The sequence below is a fragment of the Culex pipiens genome, chromosome 2 (genome assembly GCF_016801865.2).
Source record: "Culex pipiens pallens isolate TS chromosome 2, TS_CPP_V2, whole genome shotgun sequence".
In the NCBI taxonomy this organism is placed as follows: Eukaryota; Metazoa; Arthropoda; class Insecta; order Diptera; family Culicidae; genus Culex; species Culex pipiens.
Window position 1 is genome coordinate 141,931,784 of NC_068938.1, and position 24,710 is coordinate 141,956,493.

The following is a 24,710-nucleotide window of genomic DNA, read 5'->3' on the forward strand; positions in this document are numbered from 1 at the left end:
GTGTCTTCCGATCAGTTATGCAACGAAAAGTTTTTTATTTTGTTAGAAAATTATTCACTATTGTAGTAATTTAAGTTCATCAAAAAGTTCATCGTGTCGTAGTTCTAACATATTTGTCATAATTTATAAGCATTGAAAAATTAAAATAACGTTTTCAATCCTCAATGGATGGATTGAAATTAATATTGAAATGATATTTATAAATTTTAAAATAGACAAAAGTTTAAAAATGATTCCGTCTTGGAACGGATCTTTCAAAAGACCAGAGTTTTAAAAAAGAACCGCCATGATTCGTTTGCTTTTTTGTGAACCGGCTCTTTGAGCGGCTCGCTCTTATTTTGCCCACCTCTACCCTAAAGTACTGTCTACTAAGCGATTTCCAACAAAAATTTTCAATGTTTACAATCAGATTGTTGCAGGATTGGGTCCGTAAGTTTGTGAATTTTGGAATAAGAAGACAACAACTTCCTCGGTTGCCTTGCAACCTTAAATAGAGTTATCTACTTGCGCATGTATTGCGTGTACGTACACGAAGGGTTTTTAGGTTAAAATTTGTACCCGCCATTGGTAGGCGCCGTGTAAAAAGTGACAGCTCTTCACTTTTTAGTTTGACTTTGACCAACCAGCGGAGTACAAACTAAAAAAGTGTCAAACGAAAAAGTGACCAACCACCGGGGTTACAAATGTTTCAGAAAGTAATGGTTTATCTCGCTAAAAAAATATCGAAAAATTTCAAAAATTTAAAAATGTATGCTGATTTTGGGAAATGGATCTTTTATGACCATTTTTTTCGACCATTTTTTTCCTGGGCCATTTCTTTCAGAATAGTTCTTGGTGTCTTCGATCAGAAAATTCCTTCAAGGGATACACTGCCGTTCTACGCATAATTGTCCTATGTTAGTTTTGGACGATTTTGACTTTATGACATTTTTAAGTTTAGTTTGATGTGTACTTTAAGAAAAACACATAAAATCTGGTACTTTGTTTGGAAACTCATTAAAATCCACATCAAGTCTGTTTGTCCCATCGTTAAACTTCTACGCATAATTGTCCCACCAAGTATTTTCTATCACGAAATCATTAGTTTTACGAAGTATTATGTCTTGTTTACCTGTTGTATAGCAAGAAAATCACAAATAAGGATGATAAACTGCTAACTGGGGTGATTAGGGACACATAGGGCGAATAGGAACCCACGGGACAATTATGCGTAGAAACACAGAAATCGGTCGAAAAATTTCAATCGCGTTTTTCTCAGTTGCACATTTTTGAACATGGGACAATTATGCGTAGAACGGCAGTACAGATGCTCAAATATTTACGTACCATGTTGTATAAACAGAATCAGTTGTCCCGCCCGCGTGAATCAATCGGATGGATCTCACAATCCAGAGGTATCTGATCTGGTATGGGCAAACCAATGATAAACAATAGTTTCTGTGGTCATAGAGAATGCTACCAAAAATTTCTAGCCAAATAAAAAAGTACAAAAAAATACAAAATGCAAATTGCTCTAATGAGATCAAAACTTTTAACGACCTAGGACTTTTCGGACAATTTTGAACTCCAGTTTAAATCGTTGAAGTAAATTTCTTATTATGCATAACAAATTACGTCCCCCCCTCACACAATCCTATTCCACTCTTACCTTAACACTCGCAAACCGATAGCACCGCGACTTGGTCCCTCGCACCAGCACCTTAAACGCCCCCTTCGTACAAATCTTGAACAGCTTCTCCATCCCCCGCGCCGTCACGTACCCCAACCCGGTGACCTGCCCCTCGCTCAAAGCAAAGCTGGACTGCGTCACATAGCCGAAGCACTCCCGCGAGCACTGATTCCGTATCGATTCCGGATTCGCCGGCAGCCAGAGCTCCCTCATTTTTTCCAGTTGCTCCCGAATGATGTTCGCGGTGGCGGGTTTCGCGATGAGAACGAGCTGACCGGGCGAGGCTCGCTGTTGACGCTTTTTGGCGCGGATTCGTCGCGCACGAAGTCGCTTCAGGAGGGCAAGATGGGCGCGTCGGAGGGCGAGTCGTTCGGGTTGTTGGGGATCGCGGCGGAGTGGTTCCGTGTAGACGGGGGTGAGGTCGTTGGCGGCACGGTTCTTCTTGTTTTGGTTGAAGTCGGTGCGGTGTGGCAGGCAGATGAGGGTGTTGTCGCCGGGGTTGCCGCGGGTTTTGAGGGTTAAGAGGAGGGGGATGAGGCAGTTCGGGGGGAGTTGGACGGATTTGATGTTGAAGCGGCGGTTCAGGGCCAGGGTGAGCTTGTTGAGTTGTTCGACGTCGCGGAGGACGAAGAGGTCGTGGTCGGTGGTGGAGTTCCATTCGGTTACGAGTTGTGGCCAGGGGCATCGGAAGGGAGATGCGATGGCCAGTTTTTTGTAGTTGACGCGGCGATTGTTGGGCTTGGCGAAGTAGCTGCTCCAGCTGGTTTCGAAGGCGAGGTCGGATTCGGTACGGCCGAGTACGGAGTCCGGGACGCGTTCCGAGTCGATTCCGGACTCGATCGCTTGCATGGTGAACTCTTTGAGGCCTGCGGGTTTGGCGCCCCAAAGGATGAGCGTGTGCCAGAAGGCGAGGCCGTATCCGGACGGGACGATCACGTCCCAGCCGGCGCCGTAGCCGAGCCGCTTGAAGTCACCGTCCTGGGAGCCGGCGTTCTGCATCAACAGGATTGGGATGGGTTGCACTTGGGATTCGAAGGCACACGGTTCTCCCGGGACGAGACATTCCCGAGTTCGTCGAACGTTCAACTGGTGTGTTGACACCATTTCTTGCGTTATTCGATCGCGGATCGATTTGTCCCAGATTGGCGAGCTGGCAGTGTACGAGGATAGTTCTGGGAGAGGTTCCGGCGACACGGTGACCACCGGTGGAAGTGCTTTGGTGCGTTTTCGAGGTCGGTTGAGGCGGGGATCAGCGATGACCAATCCTAGAGTTGTTCCTGGGGATATCTCACCAGGTGAGGTGAGATTTTTGGCTTTGTCCCAGAACTTAATTTGCTCGTTGATCGTCTTTACGTTGGGAAGATCCTGCGACCAGTCCTGAAACCAATGCTCCGATTGATTTGACGGGTTGTAGATCTTTAACGACTTGCTCAAAATGGCATGCGCGAGCGGTCCTGTTAGCCGGAAGTAGTTCAACGTGTCCTTCAGCTCCAGAAGCGTCACTCCACTGGAACTGTTTTCATACCGGGGAGTTCTAAGGTTCCCCGCATTCCTCGTGACTTGGTCGACCTCCATCGGTTCGTCATCTCTATTCGCGTTCCTTAAACCAAACGTCTCAACAAGCATCTCGACCAGCTTCCGATAGAACACCGGATGGGCAAATATCCACAACGTTCTCCGATCATCCCCCTCCACCTCCGGCCTCCACACAAACTTGACCCTCCCAACGCAGCCCAACGGATATCGATCGCGCTCAAACAACCAGACATTCCCACTCCGTTTCCCGCTCACAAAAGCTTTGGCACAAATCGTCAACCCGGCCCTTTCGCTGCAGAACCGCTTCAGCGATTCCTTCAACGTCCCCTCCCCACCCTGCAACTCAACGCACCCATAGTACGACACATCCTGCACCAAGCAATGCTTCGCCGTAGCCCGGTAGCAGGCCCTGTAACCCTTCCGCGTCGGACTATACGGCACCTTGTAGCCCCACTTGGCCACCATGTGGAACCGCTTGGCGTGCCAAACGTGCGTCTCCAGCCAAACGTTGCTCCTCTTCCGCCGTTCGTACTCCTTCAGCAAATTGTTCGCCTTCCTCCGAAACTTCCGCGACGGTCGCCGCTTCTTCTCCGGCATCCCACTCCGGCTAAACTGGGCCACGTGGATGGCGCGAAACCGTCGCGGCAGTCGCTTCGGGTTGTACGACATGGCCCGGCGTCGCATGTGCAGCGGCAGCGATTGATGCATCAGCTTGGTTTGGTTTTCCGTGCTGGCGACGGTGCGCAGCATCTGTTTGACCTCCGCCAGGCGAGCTTCGTTGAAGCGCTCGGAATCGACACGGTCTGGCAGCCGGATGGGGCCGCCGAGGGCGGCGTCGTACTGGAGGGATTCCGACGCCATTCTGGGAAGCTGCAAGGGTGGTTTTGAGTAAGTTGAAAATCAAATATTTGTTTAGTTTATCTTACCAGTGAAATTAGCGTGAAGAGCTTGATAAAATCACAAAATAATTCGATTTCAGTTTGAATATCGAAGTTGAATACTCGAAGTCACCGGCGCTTGTCACATCGGTCGTGCACGTTTGACGAACAAAAACAAACTAAACCACAACATTGAACAGACGCAGCCTAAAAAAAGTTAACGAAACATTGAACACGGAAAAATCAGTGTAGTGTGAATCTGGGTGCTGAATTAGGTTTAACGCCGACTCGGTTTTGAGGTTAGAAATTTGACAGCTTGGCTGCACAGTTTACATTTTTTGCACGTGTGTCTCTGTAAAAATGTGTGTGCGTGTGCGCTCGTGACGTCACGCTGTAAAACCTAATAGTGGTTCGCAAAACGGCCTCAATTTGGAACTGTCAAAGTGGAACCAATTTACTGTTTGCCAAAAGTAGAGAATATTGTTATCGATCATTAAAAATTGTTTTTTTTTTGGCTAGAATAAAAAGTGTATGGCTTTTAGAACCCCAAATTGAAGTCAAGAAATCTTAAGAAAGTTGACGACGAGATCGTCATTTTTTAGAATTATGAATGGAATTTTTTTGTGGTGTCAATGCGGTTTTATTTATACAGAATCTGTCTTTATTGTTTGATTCCGATTTAGTGAAAATCTTCTCTGTTTGTTGAATCAGCAATGTTTTTTCGCTGTACCAGGAAGATTCCAAAATCAGCCAGGGAATTTATCTGCAACATCACAGAATAAGGCTTTCTAGTCAGAAATTTACCAATACATTCAAAGTATGTTTACATTACAGCTGGACGATTGTTTGCATCAGGTTTCCTATCTCTTTCTAGCAAAAGTTTTTTGTCAGGCGACTTCTAGCTGGTTTTTTTGACTGACCGCCCGATATGTCAGCCAACATACTTCGCAAGGCTGTGACAGCTCGAGCTCGATCATTAGGTTTTACAGCGTGACGTCACGAGCGCACACGCACACACATTTTTACTGAGACACACGTGCAAAAAACGTAAACAGTGCAGCCAAGCTGTCAAATTTCTAACCTAAAAATCGAGTCGGCGTAAAACCTAATCGTTTGCATCAGGACACTGTGACGAGAAGTTCATCATTTTTGAGTTAAATTATATTTTTTTCACTGGGCCTAGAAAGCCTTATTACACTCTCGCCGCAGTTCTTTGTCACCCGTAAAAAAGAAAAACCTTTTCTAACCGATCGAAACTTAAAAACACGCACAATTTTCCAGCAAAAAAGTTAAAAAAAAAATAGAAAAAATAAAACACATACTACTGTTTATAAAACAGCTCGTTTACCAATAAGAAAAAAGTCATGTTTGTGCTTGAATAGCCTCCTACTTTGTAGATGTAAACACAGTAGGATCATTCGAAAATCACGTTACGCATTCTTTCTATTCATCACCCAGGTGTGAATAAGTAATAAGTCTACAGTTTTTTATTAATAGGTCGTAAGTATAAACATATCTGGAGTTTTATTTTTTTTGAAAAGGTCCAAAAAATCAAAATTCTAGTTTTTTGCTTTTATGGTGTCTTAGAAAACAATTTTGAATTAGGGGTATTAAAAAACATCCAAAAAGCAAAAACTGAAAATTTAGTTTATAGGACCTTTTCCAAAAAAAAACTCCAGATATGAAAGACAATAGTTTATCTTGGTTAAACCACTTTTTTCCTTAAAAACCCGAAAAATGAAAAAAAAACACGAAAGGGTGAATCGGTTGTTTACTTCTGCTTTTTGGCGTAACCTGACGGGCGATACCGTTGTTTTGATTGGGTGTGTGGCGAATACGGTGGGGCGAAAATGTAGGCACGCTCTTCAAAAAGGCGTAATTTCTTTTTCTCAATTTTTAATAGCAAAAACACCTTAATTAATTTCAAATTGCTCTCTATGATGAAATTATAGCAATTTTCTATTCCGTTTTGACTTTTTGTGCAAATAGGAATTGATCGAAATTGTAAAATTTGGAATGTTGATTTTCCCGAAACGGCAGGATTGTAGATTTTGCCCTTTTGAAATGTTGTTACTGAACTGATCGTACAATATGAAATTGAAACCATTATTTTTTTTTCAGTGTGTGGACATGGATTGCTTTTGCAACGCACCGTTATCAGCTGTCACAACATAAATAAAACGACTGATGCAGTTTGTTTACGTCGTTTACGTTCGCTCGATCGCCGTTTTCAGCGGCAAAATTCAAATTTTTCCCAAGAGATATATAAAACTCGACAAAACAATTCCAATGCCATGGAATTCTCCGTTACCCCGGACCACTGTCGCGTGTGCCTAAAGCGGACGCCCACCGGAAAATACCTGCACGATAAATTCGCCCTGGAGCTGCCTTCAACGGCGGGAACCGCCGAATCCCGGAGCTATCTGGACGTGTACCAGCTGGTAGTCGAGGTGTCCACTGTGTCACCAACGCCATCGGCTACCTTCTTTCCGCAGCGAATATGTGACAACTGCGAGGCCCAGCTGCTCGTGGCTTACGAATTCCGCCGGAAGAGTGTCCGTTCCGAGCGGGTTCTGCAGAATATTTTGAACTTTTACGAGGACGATCGAGTTTCTGGAGCTGGAGAGATTTTGGAGAGTAAGGTTGAACCGGTTGTGGAGGAACCTAGCGTGGATTGCTCTGAGAGTGTGGCGGTGTTAGAAGATGTCAAGGAATCTGTGGTTGAGGCGTTAGATGGTACCACCGAAAAGGAAGTCGGTGCTGAGTTGAATTTCCAACAGTTTGAGCATGACTACGAAATTGTTACGGATGGCGGTTTGGACCAGGAGGAAGAGATAGGGTACATTATAGAGGAAGAGTTTATGGACGACGGCGAAGAGTCGGAATCAAACGAGGAAGATGAGTTCTACGAAGTTCAGCTGGCCGAGTCCAAGACCAAAACCAGTCCCTGTCCAGACTGTGGCAAACTTGTTTCGGCTCGTTACCTGGAAAAGCACCGGGAAGTTCACAAGGACAAATGCGACCGGGTTAAGCCATTCGATTGCGATCAGTGCCAGGCCCGATTTACACTTAAGGAAAACCTTCTCAAACACAAGCGAATCCATTCCAACGAAAAGAAATATTCTTGCCCGTACTGCCAGGAGCAATTCCTGCACTGGGCGTCCCGCCGCTACCACATCGACAGTCGTCACACCGGTGAAAAGCGCTTCGCCTGCGAATACTGCGGAGCCAAGTTCCGCAACTCGTCCCACTACACGGTTCACCTGCGACGGCACAAAGGCCTGACCCCGTTTCCGTGCCACCTGTGCGACCGCAGCTTCATCACCGGAAACAGCCTGAAGCTGCACCTGGCCTCGCACAGTGATGTGAAGAACTTTTCCTGTGAAAATTGTCAAAAGACGTACAAAACGGCCAAATCGCTGCGCATCCACAAGCAGACGGCTCACGAGCGCGAAAAGAACTACATTTGTCCGGTGTGCAGCCGGGCGTACTCGCAGAACCACGTGCTGAAGACGCACCTGCTGCGGCACCATCCGCACTACGAGCCGCCACCGCCGGGAACGGTGATCAATGCCCGCGCCGTGAGGAAGATGAACGAGCAGCTGGCGGCGATAGGTGAGGAAGGAGTGAATTCATGATTTAATTAGATTTAAGTTATGTGTTGAATCATATAATAATAATTACAAACAAAGTTTGTCTATTTTGTCAATTAAAACAGCCGAAAAACAGTCAAAATCTATCCCAGTGAAAAAACATAATCAAAATATTTATAAACAAATGAAATGTGTTTTGTTTCTCAAAAGGTTTAAATTTGATACTCACGATTAGAACAATATTAATTAACGTGCTCAAAAATCAAAAAATCAAATTATTCGCTCTACAGCTTTGCCTTGGCGTTCTCGATTGCGAGATTCCTACTCGAAACTAGGTGTCCGAAGGCTTGATTGTTGAGGCAATTGCAAACCTCTTTGTACACCTTAGCTTCCATCCACCCCGGGATTCGAACTGACGACCTTTGGATTGTTAGTCCAACTGCCTACCAGCGACTCCACCGAGGCAGGACCCAGGGAGACGACTCCTACACCTGGACTGAGCTAACGACCTAACCTTTTTTTTTAGGTTAGTCCGGGGCCAACATTTACTTCCCGTCCGACGGAAGGCGTGATCAGACAAATCTCGTCTCGAAAAATGCCACCGGGACCGTCTGGGATCGAACCCAGGCCGACTGGGTGAGAGGCAATCACGCTTACCCCTACACCACGGTCCCCACGTGCTTTAGCTAAGTGGTTATAATAGCGATTGATTGCCTGCTAAGCTTTGTCTTAGCAAATATGTAGAACAAAAAGGGGACGAATTATTTATCTATTTCAACTAGTTATTTCTCGAGTTAAAAAAATCTTTGCCAACCTTTGTATGAAAAAATAATTTGCGGCTTTTTACTTCTAAACATCACATTTGTCTGAAGATAAAATTAGCCTAAAAGAATCAACAAAATTTTTTTTCAAAAGAATTAGTCTGAAACATAGGCTATGGCATGATTACCAAACACAAATTGCAAAAAGAACTAAAAACTGAGAACTTAAAATAAAAATCTATAAATTAAAACCAAAAACTAAAAAATTAAAGTTTAAGAGCTGAACTGCAACTGGAACTCTGAACAAACAAAATACAATGAATCAGTGATGGAAGAATCTACCTCAAAAGAAAATCTTTTGACGCTCATCAAGAGAAAAAATAAACGGATCGGGATCATTTTCTGGATTTTTCGACGGAACATCGATTTCACTCATTTCACTACTATACTGTACTAATGGTGTAATATGGTTGTATGGAAAAAAAGTTGTCCAAATTTAGCGAGCACAGAGATTTTTGAGTTCCTTTTCTGCCCACCATTGAAAAAACGGCTAATATCCACTTTTGGCAAAATCGAGATAGTAGCACCAGGTGGTAGAGGCTGTTCCAACGCATCTTCTGGAACTTGAATTTTACTGAAATAGTGTTTAGACTTGGCTGCCGATGCGAAAAACCAAACGGCTAATATGCCACTCTTATGGGAAATTGCCTTGACGGAGATTTTGTGACAAACACTTATATGCGTTTTTCTCAGAATACTTGATTTGGCATAATAGCCGAATTTTCAATTATGGGCAGTTTTGGGGTCCTTGACAACTCCCCAAAGTTTGGGAACGATTGGTTTAGTCCTCACTTTGCGCAAAGCGATTCAATTTTCTATGGGAATTTGTATGGGTAAAACCATTTTTTGACATAGGACTATGTCTCTACTTACTATATTGGGGGGCCAGTTCAGAAATTCGATCCAAAGCGTCACATTTAAGCGTTAAAAAAGGGGACATTTTGAACGCTTATATCTTTTTTCCCTGTGAATCAATCCAGATGGTTGGACCACCAATCGAAAGAGGAAGACTTCAGCTATTGTTTAACTACATAGATAGTCTGACTAAACATAGTTAAAGCACTTAAAACAAGCAATCAAAATGAGTAATTTTTCAGTACAAATCGGACAGATGCCCAATCAGAGCGAGCGTAGGCATTCGAGACCGCGCCCCTTTTGTGCCGTTCTCCGGCTGTGCCGCTATTTAAGCAGAAAATTTCGCAAAAGCAAGTCACATTGGAACGAGCACTCGAACTGTGCACGTCGGGCCGACGCGGAGCAGCAGCAGCAGCGGCCAATAGAAGAAGAGGACCAGCAATCAGAAGGAAGAACCACCAGCAGCAGAAGGAGGAAATTCGAGCGAAGCGGACCGCGTTGAAGTCACTATGATGCGGCGGTTCTCATGAAAAATGGCCAATTCGACAGTGGTGGCCAAAACCTGGAGTGGCAGGTGCCCTCAAAGAAGGTTCCCTCGGGGCCTGGGGGGACATTTACAGAAACATACGAGTTGTGGCAATATGGGTATCAAAATTAATGGTTTTTGATACTGAACATAATAATGGCCATTTCGACAGTAGTGGCCACAACCTGGAGTGGCCGGTGCCCTCAAAGAAGGTTCCCTCGGGGCCTGGGGGACATTTACAGAAACATACGAGTTGTGGCAATATGGGTATCAAAATTCATGGTTTTTGATACTGAACATAATAATGGCCATTTTGACAGTAGTGGCCACAACCTGGAGTGGCCGGTGCCCTCAAAGAAGGTTCCCCCGGGGCCTGGGGGGACATTTACAGAAACATACGAGTTGTGGCAATATGGGTATCAAAATTCATGGTTTTTGATACTGAACATAATAATGGCCATTTCGACAGTAGTGGCCACAACCTGGAGTGGCCGGTGCCCTCAAAGAAGGTTCCCCCGGGGCCTGGGGGGACATTTACAGAAACATACGAGTTGTGGCAATATGGGTATCAAAATTAATGGTTTTTGATACTGAACATAATAATGGCCATTTCGACAGTAGTGGCCACAACCTGGAGTGGCCGGTGCCCTCAAAGAAGGTTCCCCCGGGGCCTGGGGGGACATTTACAGAAACATACGAGTTGTGGCAATATGGGTATCAAAATTCATGGTTTTTGATACTGAACATAATAATGGCCATTTCGACAGTAGTGGCCACAACCTGGAGTGGCCGGTGCCCTCAAAGAAGGTTCCCTCGGGGCCTGGGGGACATTTACAGAAACATACGAGTTGTGGCAATATGGGTATCAAAATTCATGGTTTTTGATACTGAACATAATAATGGCCATTTTGACAGTAGTGGCCACAACCTGGAGTGGCCGGTGCCCTCAAAGAAGGTTCCCCCGGGGCCTGGGGGGACATTTACAGAAACATACGAGTTGTGGCAATATGGGTATCAAAATTCATGGTTTTTGATACTGAACATAATAATGGCCATTTCGACAGTAGTGGCCACAACCTGGAGGACATTTACAGAAACATACGAGTTGTGGCAATATGGGTATCAAAATTAATGGTTTTTGATACTGAACATGAAAATTGACATTTCGACCGTAGTGACCACAACCTGGAGTTGCCGGTGCCCTCATGGAAGGTTCACCTTGGGAGAACATTTATGACAATTTTGCCGACAAATCTATAAAACAAAATAAAATAATGTTATTTCAGATTTCACTAGCAATCCAAAAACACATTCAAATTGTTTGGTCCTATGTTTTTCGGTTATGTCTCTGACATACCATCTTGAACTTTTTTTGGATTTTGATATTCATAGAATCCACGTTTCACGCTGTACTAAAAGCGGGTAAGGTGTTAACTTGCTCCTAAAAAAAGATACAGCGTGTTCAAAACTCGCCTAAAACGTGTTTTGCCTTCCTCACTGAGGTAAGGCTATAATCCTGCTCTAAAAATGAACTTCGTATAAAAACGTCGTAGACCCACCTTCATGTATACATATCGACTCAGAATCGAAAACTGAACAAATGTCTGTGTGTATGTGTGTGTGTATGTATGTATGTGACCAACAAACTAGCTCATGTTTCTCGGCACTGGCTAAACCGATTTGACCCGAACTTGTTGCATTCGACTTGGTTTAGGGTCCCATAGATCGAGTTTTATACAGATTGAAGTTTCGATAAGTAGTTCAAAAGTTATGTATAAAAATGTGTTTTCACATATATTTGGATCTCACTTAAATGTATGTAAACTATGTCCGGGTCCATCATCCGACCCATCGTTGGTACGGTTATCAAAATACCTTTCCAACGAGTGCAAAACATTGAAGATCTGGCAACCCTGTCTCGAGATATGGCCACTTAAGTGATATTGATGTACTTTTTTGAAGCCGGATCTCACTTAAATGTATGTAAACTATGTCCGGATCCACCATCCGACCCATTGTTGGTTAGGTTATCAAAATACCTTTCCAACGAGTCTAAAACATTGAAGATCTGGCAACCCTGTCTCGAGATATGGCCACTTAAGTGATATTGATGTACTTTTTTGTAGCCGGATCTCACTTAAATGTATGTAAACTATGTCCGGCTCCACTATCCGACCCGACGTTGGTTAGGTTATCAAAATACCTTTCCAACGAGTCCAAAACATTGAAGATCTGGCAACCCTGTCTCGAGATATGGCCTCTTAAGTGATATTGATGTACTTTTTTGAAGCCGGATCTCACTTAAATGTATGTACCGTAAAACGGGGTGACTTTGATAGCCGGGGTGACTTTGATAGGTTTGCGATTTTTCCGCAAAATGAAGAGTACAATTAAAATACGTAAGGAATGGTTCAGAAACATACTGACCGTGGTAGAGAAGTGTTCAAAGTACCTCATGAAGAACTTTTCATAAATTTTTGAAAAGTTTATAAAGTTAGTTAACTATAGTTAAGAAAATGTGGATGAAAGTCATTATTTTAAACTTCTCAAAGTGTCATGATTTTCTCAATGAACATGATTTTTAATCGGAAAACGGAATGCATTTTCGGATTCTTTGGACAATTTTCCACAAGGAGAAGGTTAAATAAGTTTGTAAATAATAAATAATATGTGTTTTTGAAACACAATTAAAAAAAATCTCCAAATTTATAGGCAAATTCAGTTGAACAAATTTGAAGTAAAATGTGAAAACTTGTGATTCGTGCTTCGAATTCAGTTTAAAATGCAATATAAATCGATAATTTTATAAACAAAACTATTTTTAACAAATTTCAGGCAAAATTCCGACTTTTTAACAATTTTACCTAAAATTTATATGTATTTTGTTAAAAAGCTTATAAACTAAGTTAACTGAATATAAACATTGATTTTTGTTCTTAAAAACTATATCAGCTACTTAAGTGATAGTACATTTAACGTACAAATAAAGTTTGAACATCTTAAATATGATTTTAGCAAGAAAAACTATGACTATCAAAGTCACCCCGGAATTAAAACCAAGAATTTTTAACGTAACTATTTTTCTAAACACTATTGAAAAAACTTTTTTTCCAAAATAGTGCATGGACTTTGTGTGGCCTACCCCAGTACATGTTTTAAAAATAATACTCTTGAGAAAAACCTTACCTGTTGGAAAATATTCTAAAAACAAATTGAAATACTATCAAAGTCACCCCGGTTTACGGTAAACTATGTCCGGATCCACCATCCGACCTATTGTTGGTTAACTTATCAAAAGACCTTTCTAATGAGTCCAAAACATTGAAGATCTGGCAACTCTGTCTCGAGATATGGCCACTTAAGTGATATTGATGTACTTTTTTGAAGCCGGATCTCACTTAAATGTATGTAAACTATGTCCGGATCCACCATCCGACCCATTGTTGGTTAGGTTATCAAAATACCTTTCCAACGAGTCTAAAACATTGAAGATCTGGCAACCCTGTCTCGAGATATGGCCACTTAAGTGATATTGATGTACTTTTTTGTAGCCGGATCTCACTTAAATGTATGTAAACTATGTCCGGCTCCACTATCCGACCCGACGTTGGTTAGGTTATCAAAATACCTTTCCAACGAGTCCAAAACATTGAAGATCTGGCAACCCTGTCTCGAGATATGGCCTCTTAAGTGATATTGATGTACTTTTTTGAAGCCGGATCTCACTTAAATGTATGTAAACTATGTCCGGATCCACCATTCGACCTATTGTTGGTTAGGTTATCAAAAGACCTTTCCAACAAGTCCAAAACATTGAAGATCTGGCAACCCTGTCTCGAGATATGGCCTCTTAAGTGATATTGATGTACTTTTTTGAAGCCGGATCTCACTTAAATGTATGTAAACTATGTCCGGATCCACCATCCGACCTATTGTTGGTTAACTTATCAACAGACCTTTCTAATGAGTCCAAAACATTGAAGATCTGGCAACTCTGTCTCGAGATATGGCCCCTTAAGTGATATTGATGTACTTTTTTGAAGCCGGATCTCACTTAAATGTGTGTAAACTATGTCCGGGTCCATCATCCGACCAATTGTTGGTTAGGTTATCAAAAGACCTTTCTAACGAGTGCAAAACATCGAAGATCGGGCAACCCTGTCTCGAGATATGGCCACTTAAGTGATATTGATGTACTTTTTTGAAGCCGGATCTAAAAAATAGATGAAACTTGTGTACAGCCATTGTTGTGAGGAAGGCTCCAACCACATAGGTGGATTAAGTTAGTTTTCTGCTCGAAAATTGGCCAGAGCCGAGGGTCAAAAAGTTTGATTTTTTTTTGCATTGACCTAATACATCGAACAAAAATTTATACAATATTTGTACCAGCCTAACTTGGAGACGGTCAATTTAATCAAAAAAATATTTAAAAAACCCTTTTTTTTCAAAAAAATCCAAAACGAATAATGCAAAATTGCTCTTTTGATATAGGAGGAAATCACTAGCGTGCACAGGGTGGGGAAACATGGGGCAGTTGCCCCACCATCCTTAGAAATTTGTTCTAAAATTGCCAAGGGGGTGTCCATAAACGACGAAATTTTCAAAACGCTCATATTGTTGCCCTACCTTCCTTGAGGATCTGGGCACGCTAGTGGAGGAAATGCATGGACAGTTTCTTCTGAATCAAAAAATAAAAAAATCGCGAAAAGAATTTAGAAATCGTAGAGAACTATTCAGCAGATTTATCTCAAATTGGGTACTAAAGCCCTATGCCAATTTTTATGTACAACGGTAAAAAACACGATTAAAAACCATTTCTGATCACTATTTTTCATTTTAATGCAAACAATTTTTTTGACAAGACAACATTTTTTCGATGGATCAACTATGGTCCCCTTGGAACGAGCTGTCAAGTAGAAGCTTTTCTGTCAAAAAGGACCGCGAGGTTAATTTTTCAAAATTGATTTAAAAATCCATTTTTAACTCTTTGTGGTCGTACAAAGGGTCATTGTACACAGAAAAATAAGCTTTATCGCTGTAAACAATAATATCAGCAATCTAAGCTTCATTTTAGGACCCAATTGTTTGCCTTTCGATAACCATGTAGTGCACACTTTGTTTCCGTATGTGGGGAAAAGAGATTGCATTTAGTTTTCAATTGGAGGATGTTTTTTTACCCCTAATAAAGATAATTTAATGATAAATTGACTTATTTGAACTAAGTAGAACTAATATAACAAAATTTTAATTTTTAAGGTTATAAACCTTACTATTTTTGTACAAGTTAAACTTGTTTGTTGGTTCTATTTTGGCAGAAATACTATTTTCAGTTATTTCGAATCTCTGCCATCAAAGATTTAACGTGAAGACTAACATCATTGTCATGATTTTTCCTTCAAAGATATAAATTTTGCGTCGCTTTCAATATATTGACAAAATTCCTTCAACAAGTTGTTTAGAATAGTGCCTTACACATGCTGATTCCTTTTGGTAACGATTATCCCATTCCTTGTTAAGTTATGGAAATCGTCATCAATCAATGATTGCCAACTAGGACGTCAATGAAGTACAATTGATTTGGATCAAAAATTCCTTCAGTGGCTTCAAGAAGGCAACAACCGGCACACTGATTCCTTTTGGTGCTGAAATTCGTTTAAATTGAATTTATTACACATTAATTTTGTTCGAAAATGATCAACGGCTTCACCTTTAATGAACCTTAAGTTCTGTAAACCTTATCTTGTAAACTTTTAATATTTGATCAAAATGGCCGTAACTTATACAAACTATTTTTTTAACTTTATTTTTGAAAATAAGAAAAATTACCCGAAAACTCTTAAATGAGCTATTTAGGTTAAAAATTAAATATCAAAATGGCCGGTACGCATACTCTATAGCACGAGGAAATGTCGCCAAATACATATTAAACACTTAACAATCCATTTTAAATCCTTTGTAGTCGTACAGAGGGTCATATTACAAATTTAAGTTTCATTTTAGGACCCAACTATGGTGAAAAAATACATCTGAAAAAGATATCAATAGTAGTTTATGCAACAAGTTGCAAAAAGAAGATTTTTTCAGCACGAGTTGTACATTTATCCAACGAGGTTTACCGAGTTGGATAAACACGACGATTGCTGAAAAAATCAAGTTTTGCAACGAGTTGCTTACAACATTTTTTGCAATTCCGAAAAACACTTATATAATGGAATTTTATGTCAAACATTCATGTGTTTAGTAAATTCGTCGTTCAAAACAAAACAATATTGAAAAATGTTACTTTTCGATACTAGTGCTGAAAAGTTCAACTTTTCAGCACCCATTTCAGTGCTGAAAAGTAGGACTTTTCAGCACTGTTATTGAAAGGTATTAATTTTCCATTCTGTTATTTTTGGTAGGGAAAAGTAGGCCGTTTCGTTTCTCCAGAAGGGCAGGAAAAGTTGACCGTTTCACAGTGGAATTGCAAAAAACTAGTTTTAGGTTCGTGTTAAAACCAGCTTTGAACACGAAGCAACTTTTACGAATAAAAACATTTTTCAGCAAAGTGCATTTAAAATAACTAACTTTTTGCCTCTATCCTGCCCACGAAACTAGCCCACTCCAGTTCCATCGCCACTTCCCATGATGTGACAAAGCTTCAACTTGATCTCTCGAACTTGACCACATTGACCGTGATCCATTTCTCAACAACTACAGCGAAGTACAAAAAAAAAACCTTCCGCACCACCCTAATGTCCTGTACCGTGTGCAAGGGTAGCATCGTCTATTACTAATTAGTTTGATTTAGTTTTAGATGGTTAGTCTTAGATCAGTGCACTTGTGGCAAAGTTACCTTACTTTCGTTGGGGACTGCATTCGCGACTCGCGACGACGCAAGATCTACTAAGCTTAGCGCGCCAGGGTCGAACTTGCGTGGTAGTTGAATCTATTCTACAGTTCTAGAACATGCCTTGCGTTGCTTCATACGGACTGCGTGATGATGCTGGAACTAATTGAAACCCCTTTTCTTTGTGCCATCATTGCAGGTTGCATCACGCCTCTCCACCCACTCCAACCCTGGTTGGTTCCGCCCGGGAAAGTGCACCTCGCCGCCGACCTTCTGCAGTTCTCGTGCCGAACGACACACGGGCAGTACCAACCGACAAACGGTTTTTCATGCGCCGCTGATGAGCAGCACAAGCTTACAGTCGTCGTCGTCGTCGTTGTCCCAACTCAGTGCTGTTTGGGTTCTCGATCGGTACGGACGGGTTTTCGCGCGCGCGTGTCCAATAGTTGAAGAGCGTTTCAACCGGTTCGTTTCCCGCGACGTTCTAGAGCGGGTTCTAGAGGGTGTGCGTACTTGCGCGTACTTTAAGTGCTGTGTGTTACAGTTATCGAGTTTGGATTCTTCGACTTGAGCGTTTCGCGCTTGGAGGAAGTTCTGCCCTCGCTAGTCCACGTTCGTAACTCGTTCGGAGCGCGCGCGTCAAAGGAGGTCGGAAGCTTCAGTGTGCACGTGCGGTGTAGAGTTGCGAAGTTCGGGACGCGCCCGGGTTGAGTTTCAAGTCCTGTCGGGTTGAAGTGCGTCCAAATAAAATATCTACGACGGTGAAGAGAGCGTGTGTTGCTGTACTTTGGACACCACAAATTCAAAAAGCAAAAAACACACATTCGTGTGACTCAGCGAAAATAGCGCATATAGTTTTGATGGGTGATTCAATATCTCGTGTGCAAACGGTGAAGCGTAATTCTTGAAGAAGAGCACAGTCACACATCAGTAGTGTGTGGATGGATAATCAGGCTGAGCTAATTTCAATCAAGAATCAAACCCGGTGACCGGAGCTGGATTCTCTCGGTAGTGCGATTAAAGATAGTGGCAGCGTGGACAACTACGGCTTGGACGTAGGGCGTATTTCCCTCTCCACAATCAGGTATGAGGTCTATTCTTTATTTGAGTACAGGTTAGCACGCAGTGGTGCTTTGCAGTATTTATGTCGAAGGTATTTATAAAAATGGGAAAAAAGTCGAAAGTTTTGTTTCAGGTGAATTGAAAATTTCGTCGTAATAGTGCTTATATTTTGAGAAAAATTGAGTAGAGGTTTTTAACCTCATGATTAGTCTAAAATATAAGATTATATTTTTGTTAGAGAGCTATGAAAATTTTATGAAACTCAGATAAGTGAAAAATATTTTGACCATATTTTTAAAAACTTCTGAAACCATATTTTTCTGAAAACTGGTAAAACTGCCAAATATTTGTTGTCCTGGCTCCAGGCTCTCTAGTCCTGGCTGGAATATAGCTATTAGAGTGTAACAAAAATTACTTTTTGGCGGGCATTCAAGGGTTTATTCCGGTGGGAATACTAAGCCCAAATCCAAAATACGAGCTTGATTGGACAGGAGCTGGCGCTTTGCATATGAATTTTAAATGGGATTTAACCCGAAAAAATGTTTTTTCTGTTCAAAAAATTTCACTTTTTTAAGGCATTTTGGCCACTGAAGCGTTTATTTTCAACATTGAAATTTGGAGCACCCTGGAGCTCGGTACAGACCTTCAAAGTTTGGCATTTTTCGAAAAATCGGCTCCGGCAAAATCAAATGGCGTCTAGGGCAGTGTTTCTCAACCTTTTTCGTTTCATTCCCCCCTTGGCTAATTTTCATGAACTCCATTCCCCCCTTAAATTTGGAACAAATTTCATAATTTAAGATTAAATTGTTATCATAATACTGAAGTTTCAATAAAAAAAAACAAAAATCTTGCAAAAGATATAAATATATATATTAGGGTGTTTCATCCAAACAAAAAAGTTCTCAGAATCAGGCAAACCGAGGTTCCCCTAGTAGAGGATACCCATAGGGACTCTCATGCCAAATATCAGCCCATTTGGTTGAGAATTGGCCTGTCCCCAGCGGTTCAAAGTTTACATGTAAATTACTATGGGATTTTTATGCTTTTTGTTCAATCGTTCCTACAGGTCTGGAGACAACATGGATTCACTCGGATTAAAGACAGGTGTGTAGGGGATGGTCCAATGAACACATTCCAGAAGGAATTAGGGTTGTCCATTCTGTCCCCAAGGTGCGCATTGGATCGACGTCCGGTGTCTCCAGAATCATCGATTCACCCTTCAAATGTACGCATTGTCCTTAGTATGCTATGACGGCTAGGAGAAAATTACGACGCCCCATGTCAGACGGTAAACACGTGGCAGAGCATCTACTCGAGTTTTGGCTCAGAAACATTCTTTAAAGCACTAAAATTATAATTGTTGATGTTCCTGGAAGAATTTCAACTATCCTAAATAAAGTTAAATGATGATTTTGTGTTAATAATGCAATCGATGCCTCTCCACGTGTTCACCGTCTCATATGGGGCGTGGTGGTTTCCACCTAGCCGTCATAGCATACTAAGGAAATGCGATGCTTTTGAAGGATGAATCGATGGTTTTGGAGACACCGGACGTCGATCCAATGCGCACCTTGGGGACAGAATGGACAAGCCTAATTCCTTCTGGAATGTGTTCATTGGACCATCCCCTACACACCTGTCTTTATTCCGAGTGAATCCATGTTGTCCCCAGACCTGTAGGAACGATTGAACGAAAAGCACAAAAATCCCATAGTAATTTCCATGTAAACTTTAAACCGCTGGGGACAGGCCAATTCTCAACCAAATGGGCTGATATTTGGCATGAGAGTCCCTATGGGTATCCTCTACTAGGGGAACCTCGGTTTGCCTGATTCTGAGAACTTTTGGTTTTGGATGAAACACCCTAATATATATGCAGTTTGTGAAATAAACTTCACAATGTAGTCCAAAATTAAAAAAACTTTCATTCAGAGAGACGTTTGAAATGTTTATAAAAAAGTATAATTTGAGCAAACTTAAATTAACTAGTTATATTTATGATTTTGAAAAAATATTCAAATTTTAAGTGATAAGTGCAGTTCAGTCATCTTCAACATTTGTATATTATTCATAAACCAACTGTTCCTGATTGAATTTTTTGATTAAAATGCAAATGCTTCCTTGAAAAACATCCGAGTTTGTTTTCGTGACAATAACTGACAATAATTATAATACTTTTTAAAAAAATCATGATGAGAGCACTCACAAAAAATGTAAAATCTACTGTTCTAAATTCAATTGAAAAACTTTCAGAATTTCTAAATTCAATTTTATTCTTCAAAGAACTATTAAATTTTAGGATAGTATAAAAACAATCTTTTAGAAATAGAACAAAAACATGAAAAAATGTGTTTACAAATACTTCTATAAGTTTTTTTTGAATTTTTCTTACTCTTGCTAGTGCCTTAGTTAAAGAAATAATTGTTCCAAAATGGATTATGATGCAACACACAGCTGAAAGGAACTCCAAAACTCTGTTATGCACTTCAAAATAACTCATTGTATCATGATTATTCACCAATAAAACCGAATTGAATTGAATTGAATGTGTTTACAAACCCATTCTATTTTGTAAAAACAGCTAATGTTTGAAAAGGTATAAAAACCCAAAGGACTTTTATTTTAAAAGTTCTAATATTCTTTCCAATTCGATAGATTGATTGAATGTTCTAGACATGGATTATTTTTGCAAGCTCGTTGTTAAAAGACATTCCATTTCTATTGCATCCCCATTCCCCCCCAAGAATGGCCAAATTCCCCCCCAGGGGGGAATTCCTCACCGGTTGAGAAACACTGGTCTAGGGCGTCGCGAGACGCGACGTAATCTTTTTTGCCGAGGCCGATTTTTCGAAAAAATGACAAACTTTGAATATTAGCCTTATGATCTGAAATACATCCGGAAGACTTAACTTTTTGATTAAAAATTAAATGTGCAATCAAAAAGTACTTGAGTGAAGTTTTAAAAAGTGCACCATTTTCTAATTATAAGCATTTGCTGGGTCACGGTGGGTAAGAAGGAGATTATTATGCAACTTGCATGCACCTCTGAAATTCTTTCTGGAGGTTGTTGGGGGGACTATTCTGAGTCAGAAAAATCAACTCCCAAAATATTCTGTCGGTGAAAACTGATTTTATCTCGATTTGAAGTTAAAAAACCTAATATATCACCTAAAAACTCAAAAATACGTCTAAAAACTCGGTCTACCTCTGAACAAAGGTGTACATTTTCATCTAGATGTCAATTTTTAGTTCACAAAATATATTCCTGACATAGTACACCTTAAATCGATCCATTACTTGAGTCCCAGCGTCATCAGGAGGTGTAAAATAATGTTATTTCTAAAAAAAAATATTTTCAATTTGCTCTGGTAAATAAACTGTCATGTCTGAATTCAAAAACTAATGTTGTAGCATTGTTGCAAACGAAATGAAGAACAATTTTGCAGAAAAAAGTATGACATTTTATCCATTTACAGTAAAGTTATGTCTATTTTAGTGGGATAATTTCTGCCAATTTTAAAAATTCTTCGATATTTAACGCATTCCTGTTATAAACAACTACTATGATCATACTCAGGAGGATGTAACAAAAATTATAATTTGGCGGTCATTCAGGGGCTGGTTACTTTGGGAATACTGAGCTAAAATTCCAAGTATGAGCTTGATTGAACTTAACAGGAGCTGGCGTTTTGCATTTGAATTTTTTTTTTCCGTAGAAATAACTTTTTTCAAAAATGTAAATTTTTTAGTTGCTTAGCCACTGAAGCGTTCATTTTCAACATCATTGGCGTGTAGGACAGATCCTTGCAGATGTTTTGGTATATAGAACATTGAATTGAAGCACTCTGGAGCTCTGCACAGGACTTCATTTTTTTTTTTTTAGAAAAACGTCTCAGCAGAAAAGATAAGCGTCGCGCCATTTCATTTTGCTCAAAACTTCAATGTTATATAGGTCAAAACATCCGCAAGGATCTGTCCTACACGTCAATGATGTTTAAAATAAACGCTTCAGTGACCAAAGTGACTAAAAAATCTACATTTTTGAAAAAAGTGTTTTCTACGGGTTAAATCTCATTAAAAATTCAAATGCAAACGCCAGTTCCTGTTAAGTTCAATCAAGCTCATATTTGGAATTTGAGCTCAGTATGCCCACCGTAACCAGCCCCTGAATGACCGCCAAATTATATTTTTTGTTACATCCTTCTGAGTATGATCATAGTAGCTGTTTATAACAGGAATGAGATAAATATTGAAGAATTTTGAAAATTGGCAGAAATTTTCCCACTAAAATAGACATAACTTTACTGTAAATGGATAAAATGTCATACTTTTTTCTGCAAAATTGTTCTTCATTTCGTTTGCAACAATGCTACAACATTAGTTTTTGAATTCAGACATGACAGTTTATTTACCAGAGCAAATTGAAAATATTTTTTTTTAGAAATAACATTATTTTACACCTCCTGATGACGCTGGGACTCAAGTAATGGATCGATTTAAGGTGTACTATGTCAGGAATATATTTTGTGAACTAAAAATTGATATCTAGATGAAAATGTACACCTTTGTCCAGAGATAGACCGAGTTTTTAGACGTATTTTTGAGTTTTTAGGTGATATATTAGGTTTTTTAACTTCAAATCGAGATAAAATCAATTTTCACCGACAGAATATTTTGGGAGTTGATTTTTCTGACTCAGAATAGTCCCCCCAACAACCTCCAGAAAGAATTTCCGAGGTGCATGCAAGTTGCATAATAATCCCCTTCTTACCCACCGTGGGGTATCTTATTTATTTTTTATCCTTAAAACAGAATCCTCAGAAATAATGCAGGCAAAAATTTATTTAGTTAAGGTTTTATAAAGTGCACCGTTTTCAAGTTGAAGTAATTTTCATTGTAACTTTAATTTTTTTTTAAATAATAAAAAAGATGTTTTTTAAGAGAACCAATGTTTGATCAATTTTATATAGGATAAGACTATTTCACAATGTTTCTTATTTTAACTTCTTTCTATTTAACTAGAACCCTTCCCAAGATATCAGTGATCAAAAAATAAAGGCTACTTGAGCAACACTGAGAAAATCTCATTTTCTGGTTTTCTTGATCTTTGCATAGCATTATCAGCTTTTTTTCAAAAATGGGCAGGCATGGCTACTTTTCATTAAAACTGAAAAATCACACACCAATTTTTTTTCGCTGAAATTCAGTAAAGTTTTACTGAATTTTCATCCATTGATATTTAAGTAAACGATTCAGTAATTTAGATTTTACTGAATTCTCAGTTAACCCACATTTGTCACTTTGACAGATAGTTTAATGAAATTTCAGTTAACGGGTTGTCAAAACATCTGAAATTTCAGCAAAAGTAACGACAACCCGTTAACACTGGAACGCCCAACGCATGTCCAACTTACACGGACGCCCAAGCCTCACAAAAAAGGTGGAACGGTAACTTCAACTCGCTGGTTCTCGGGTATTACTCAACCAATCGGGACGATTCTTGTTTCCAGTGATTTGTAAGGATGTCTAGATGATTCTAAAATTTTGCAGAACTTGATTTGAACAAATCTGTAATTTCTGCGACCGAAAACATCGTTCCACCTTTTTTAAAACAACTGCCTCCGCGGAAGTCTCGGCGATTTTTTGTTACACGCGAAAAAAAAAGTTGGAGCGATGTTTTTGATCGCAAAAATTACAGATTTGATCAAATTATGTTCTGCAAAGTTCTAGAATCCTCTAGACATCCTAACAAATCACTAGAAAGAAGAATCATCTTGATTGGTTGAGTTAGGCCCGAGAACCAGCGAGTTGAAGTTACCGTTCCAATTTTTTTGGAGCCTTGGGCGTTGGAATGTTAACTGAAATTTCACTAAACAATCTGTCAAAGTGACAAATGTTAGTTAACTGAGAATTCAGTAAATTTTAAATTACTGAATCGTTTACTGAAATATCAGTAGATGAAAATTCAGTAAAACTTAGTGAATTTCAGCGAAAAAAATTTGGTGTTTACGATATTTTTCAAAAAAGTTACCAAAACATGGCTTTAACTTGAATACGGCGCACCTTATCCAAATTTCACTTAAATACTTTTTGATGACAAATTTGGGTTTACATGAAATTAAGTCAAATTTGTTCTAACCTTTAGTTGTTTTTGAAAGAAAAAGTCTTTTTGCCTATTTGGAATTTTCTGAAAAGATGATATTTTATGTCCCCGTAAACATTTAAAGAAATAAAAATAGTCTTTTAGAAATCAATTTTAAGTGACAAGAAATGATTTAAAAAATCAGCAAAAAATATTCACTATCCATGTTCGCAAAATTGTCCCATATGCAAAAACAGCAAGCTGAGAAAAAAATGCGTTTGAAGTTTGTCCCAATCGTAAGGCTAGGTGTTAAGTTTTGGTGAAAAAACTGGATTTTCTCCTGATTTCTAGAACAAATTACTGTATGTTATAGGATTTTCAGAAAAAGCACACGATTTTGAACCAATCTGTACAATAACTCAAAAGCGATGAAAATTCATATGGGACATTTATGCGATCAGGGGCAGTGCTTGTAATTGAATGACCTAACTTTTGGTACCCAAAAAAGAATAGGTCATCGCTCATATTTTGAAGTTATCGCAGTTTTAGTGAAAAAAGTAGTTTTTTTCGTATTCGTCATTTCGTCGCCATCGTGCTAACTTGTCGTACGTGCATTTTGGGCCAAATTGAGTTAAGAACGTCATATTGTGCAGCTCACAATGCCTCACCTTTTGACCGTCACAGATCCCCAAAATCCGATTTCAATCCTGAGATATTCAACAAAAACCGAAAAAACTCCGTGCATTTTGTCACTTTACATATGAAAGTAGTTTCAATCTTGTCGTGCTATCTTGTCACTCCATGAAAATTGATGTAAGTGCGACAAAAGGCCAAAGGGATTTCAGGCCAGGAAAGTCAG

General features: G+C 39.9%; 3 protein-coding genes across 3 annotated transcripts in view; 2 read left to right on the top strand and 1 right to left on the bottom strand.

Annotated features, from left to right (window-relative positions):
• Positions 1-1,409: 1,409 nt before the first annotated feature.
• LOC120417992 (ribonucleases P/MRP protein subunit POP1) lies at positions 1,410-4,473 on the bottom strand. The gene is made up of 2 exons (XM_039580236.2): positions 4,132-4,473; positions 1,410-4,075 (listed from the first exon to the last, which is right to left on the bottom strand). The coding sequence occupies exon 2, from the start codon at positions 4,064-4,066 to the stop codon at positions 1,634-1,636; it is 2,433 nt and encodes an 810-aa protein (XP_039436170.1). The 5' UTR covers positions 4,067-4,075; positions 4,132-4,473; the 3' UTR covers positions 1,410-1,633.
• Positions 4,474-6,252: 1,779 nt separating this feature from the next.
• On the top strand, positions 6,253-7,778 carry LOC120418008 (zinc finger protein 771-like). The gene has a single exon (XM_039580252.2). It carries the CDS (start codon positions 6,378-6,380, stop codon positions 7,719-7,721), a length of 1,344 nt encoding a protein of 447 aa, XP_039436186.1. The 5' UTR covers positions 6,253-6,377; the 3' UTR covers positions 7,722-7,778.
• A 9,386-nt stretch (positions 7,779-17,164) lies between these two features.
• The window catches only part of LOC120418006 (ATP-binding cassette subfamily G member 4), a 70,017-nt gene continuing 62,471 nt past the window's right edge, over positions 17,165-24,710 (top strand). The window contains exon 1 of the mRNA XM_039580250.2: positions 17,165-17,791. The gene's annotated coding sequence lies outside the window, so the exon portion shown is untranslated. The remainder of the gene's footprint in view (positions 17,792-24,710) is intronic.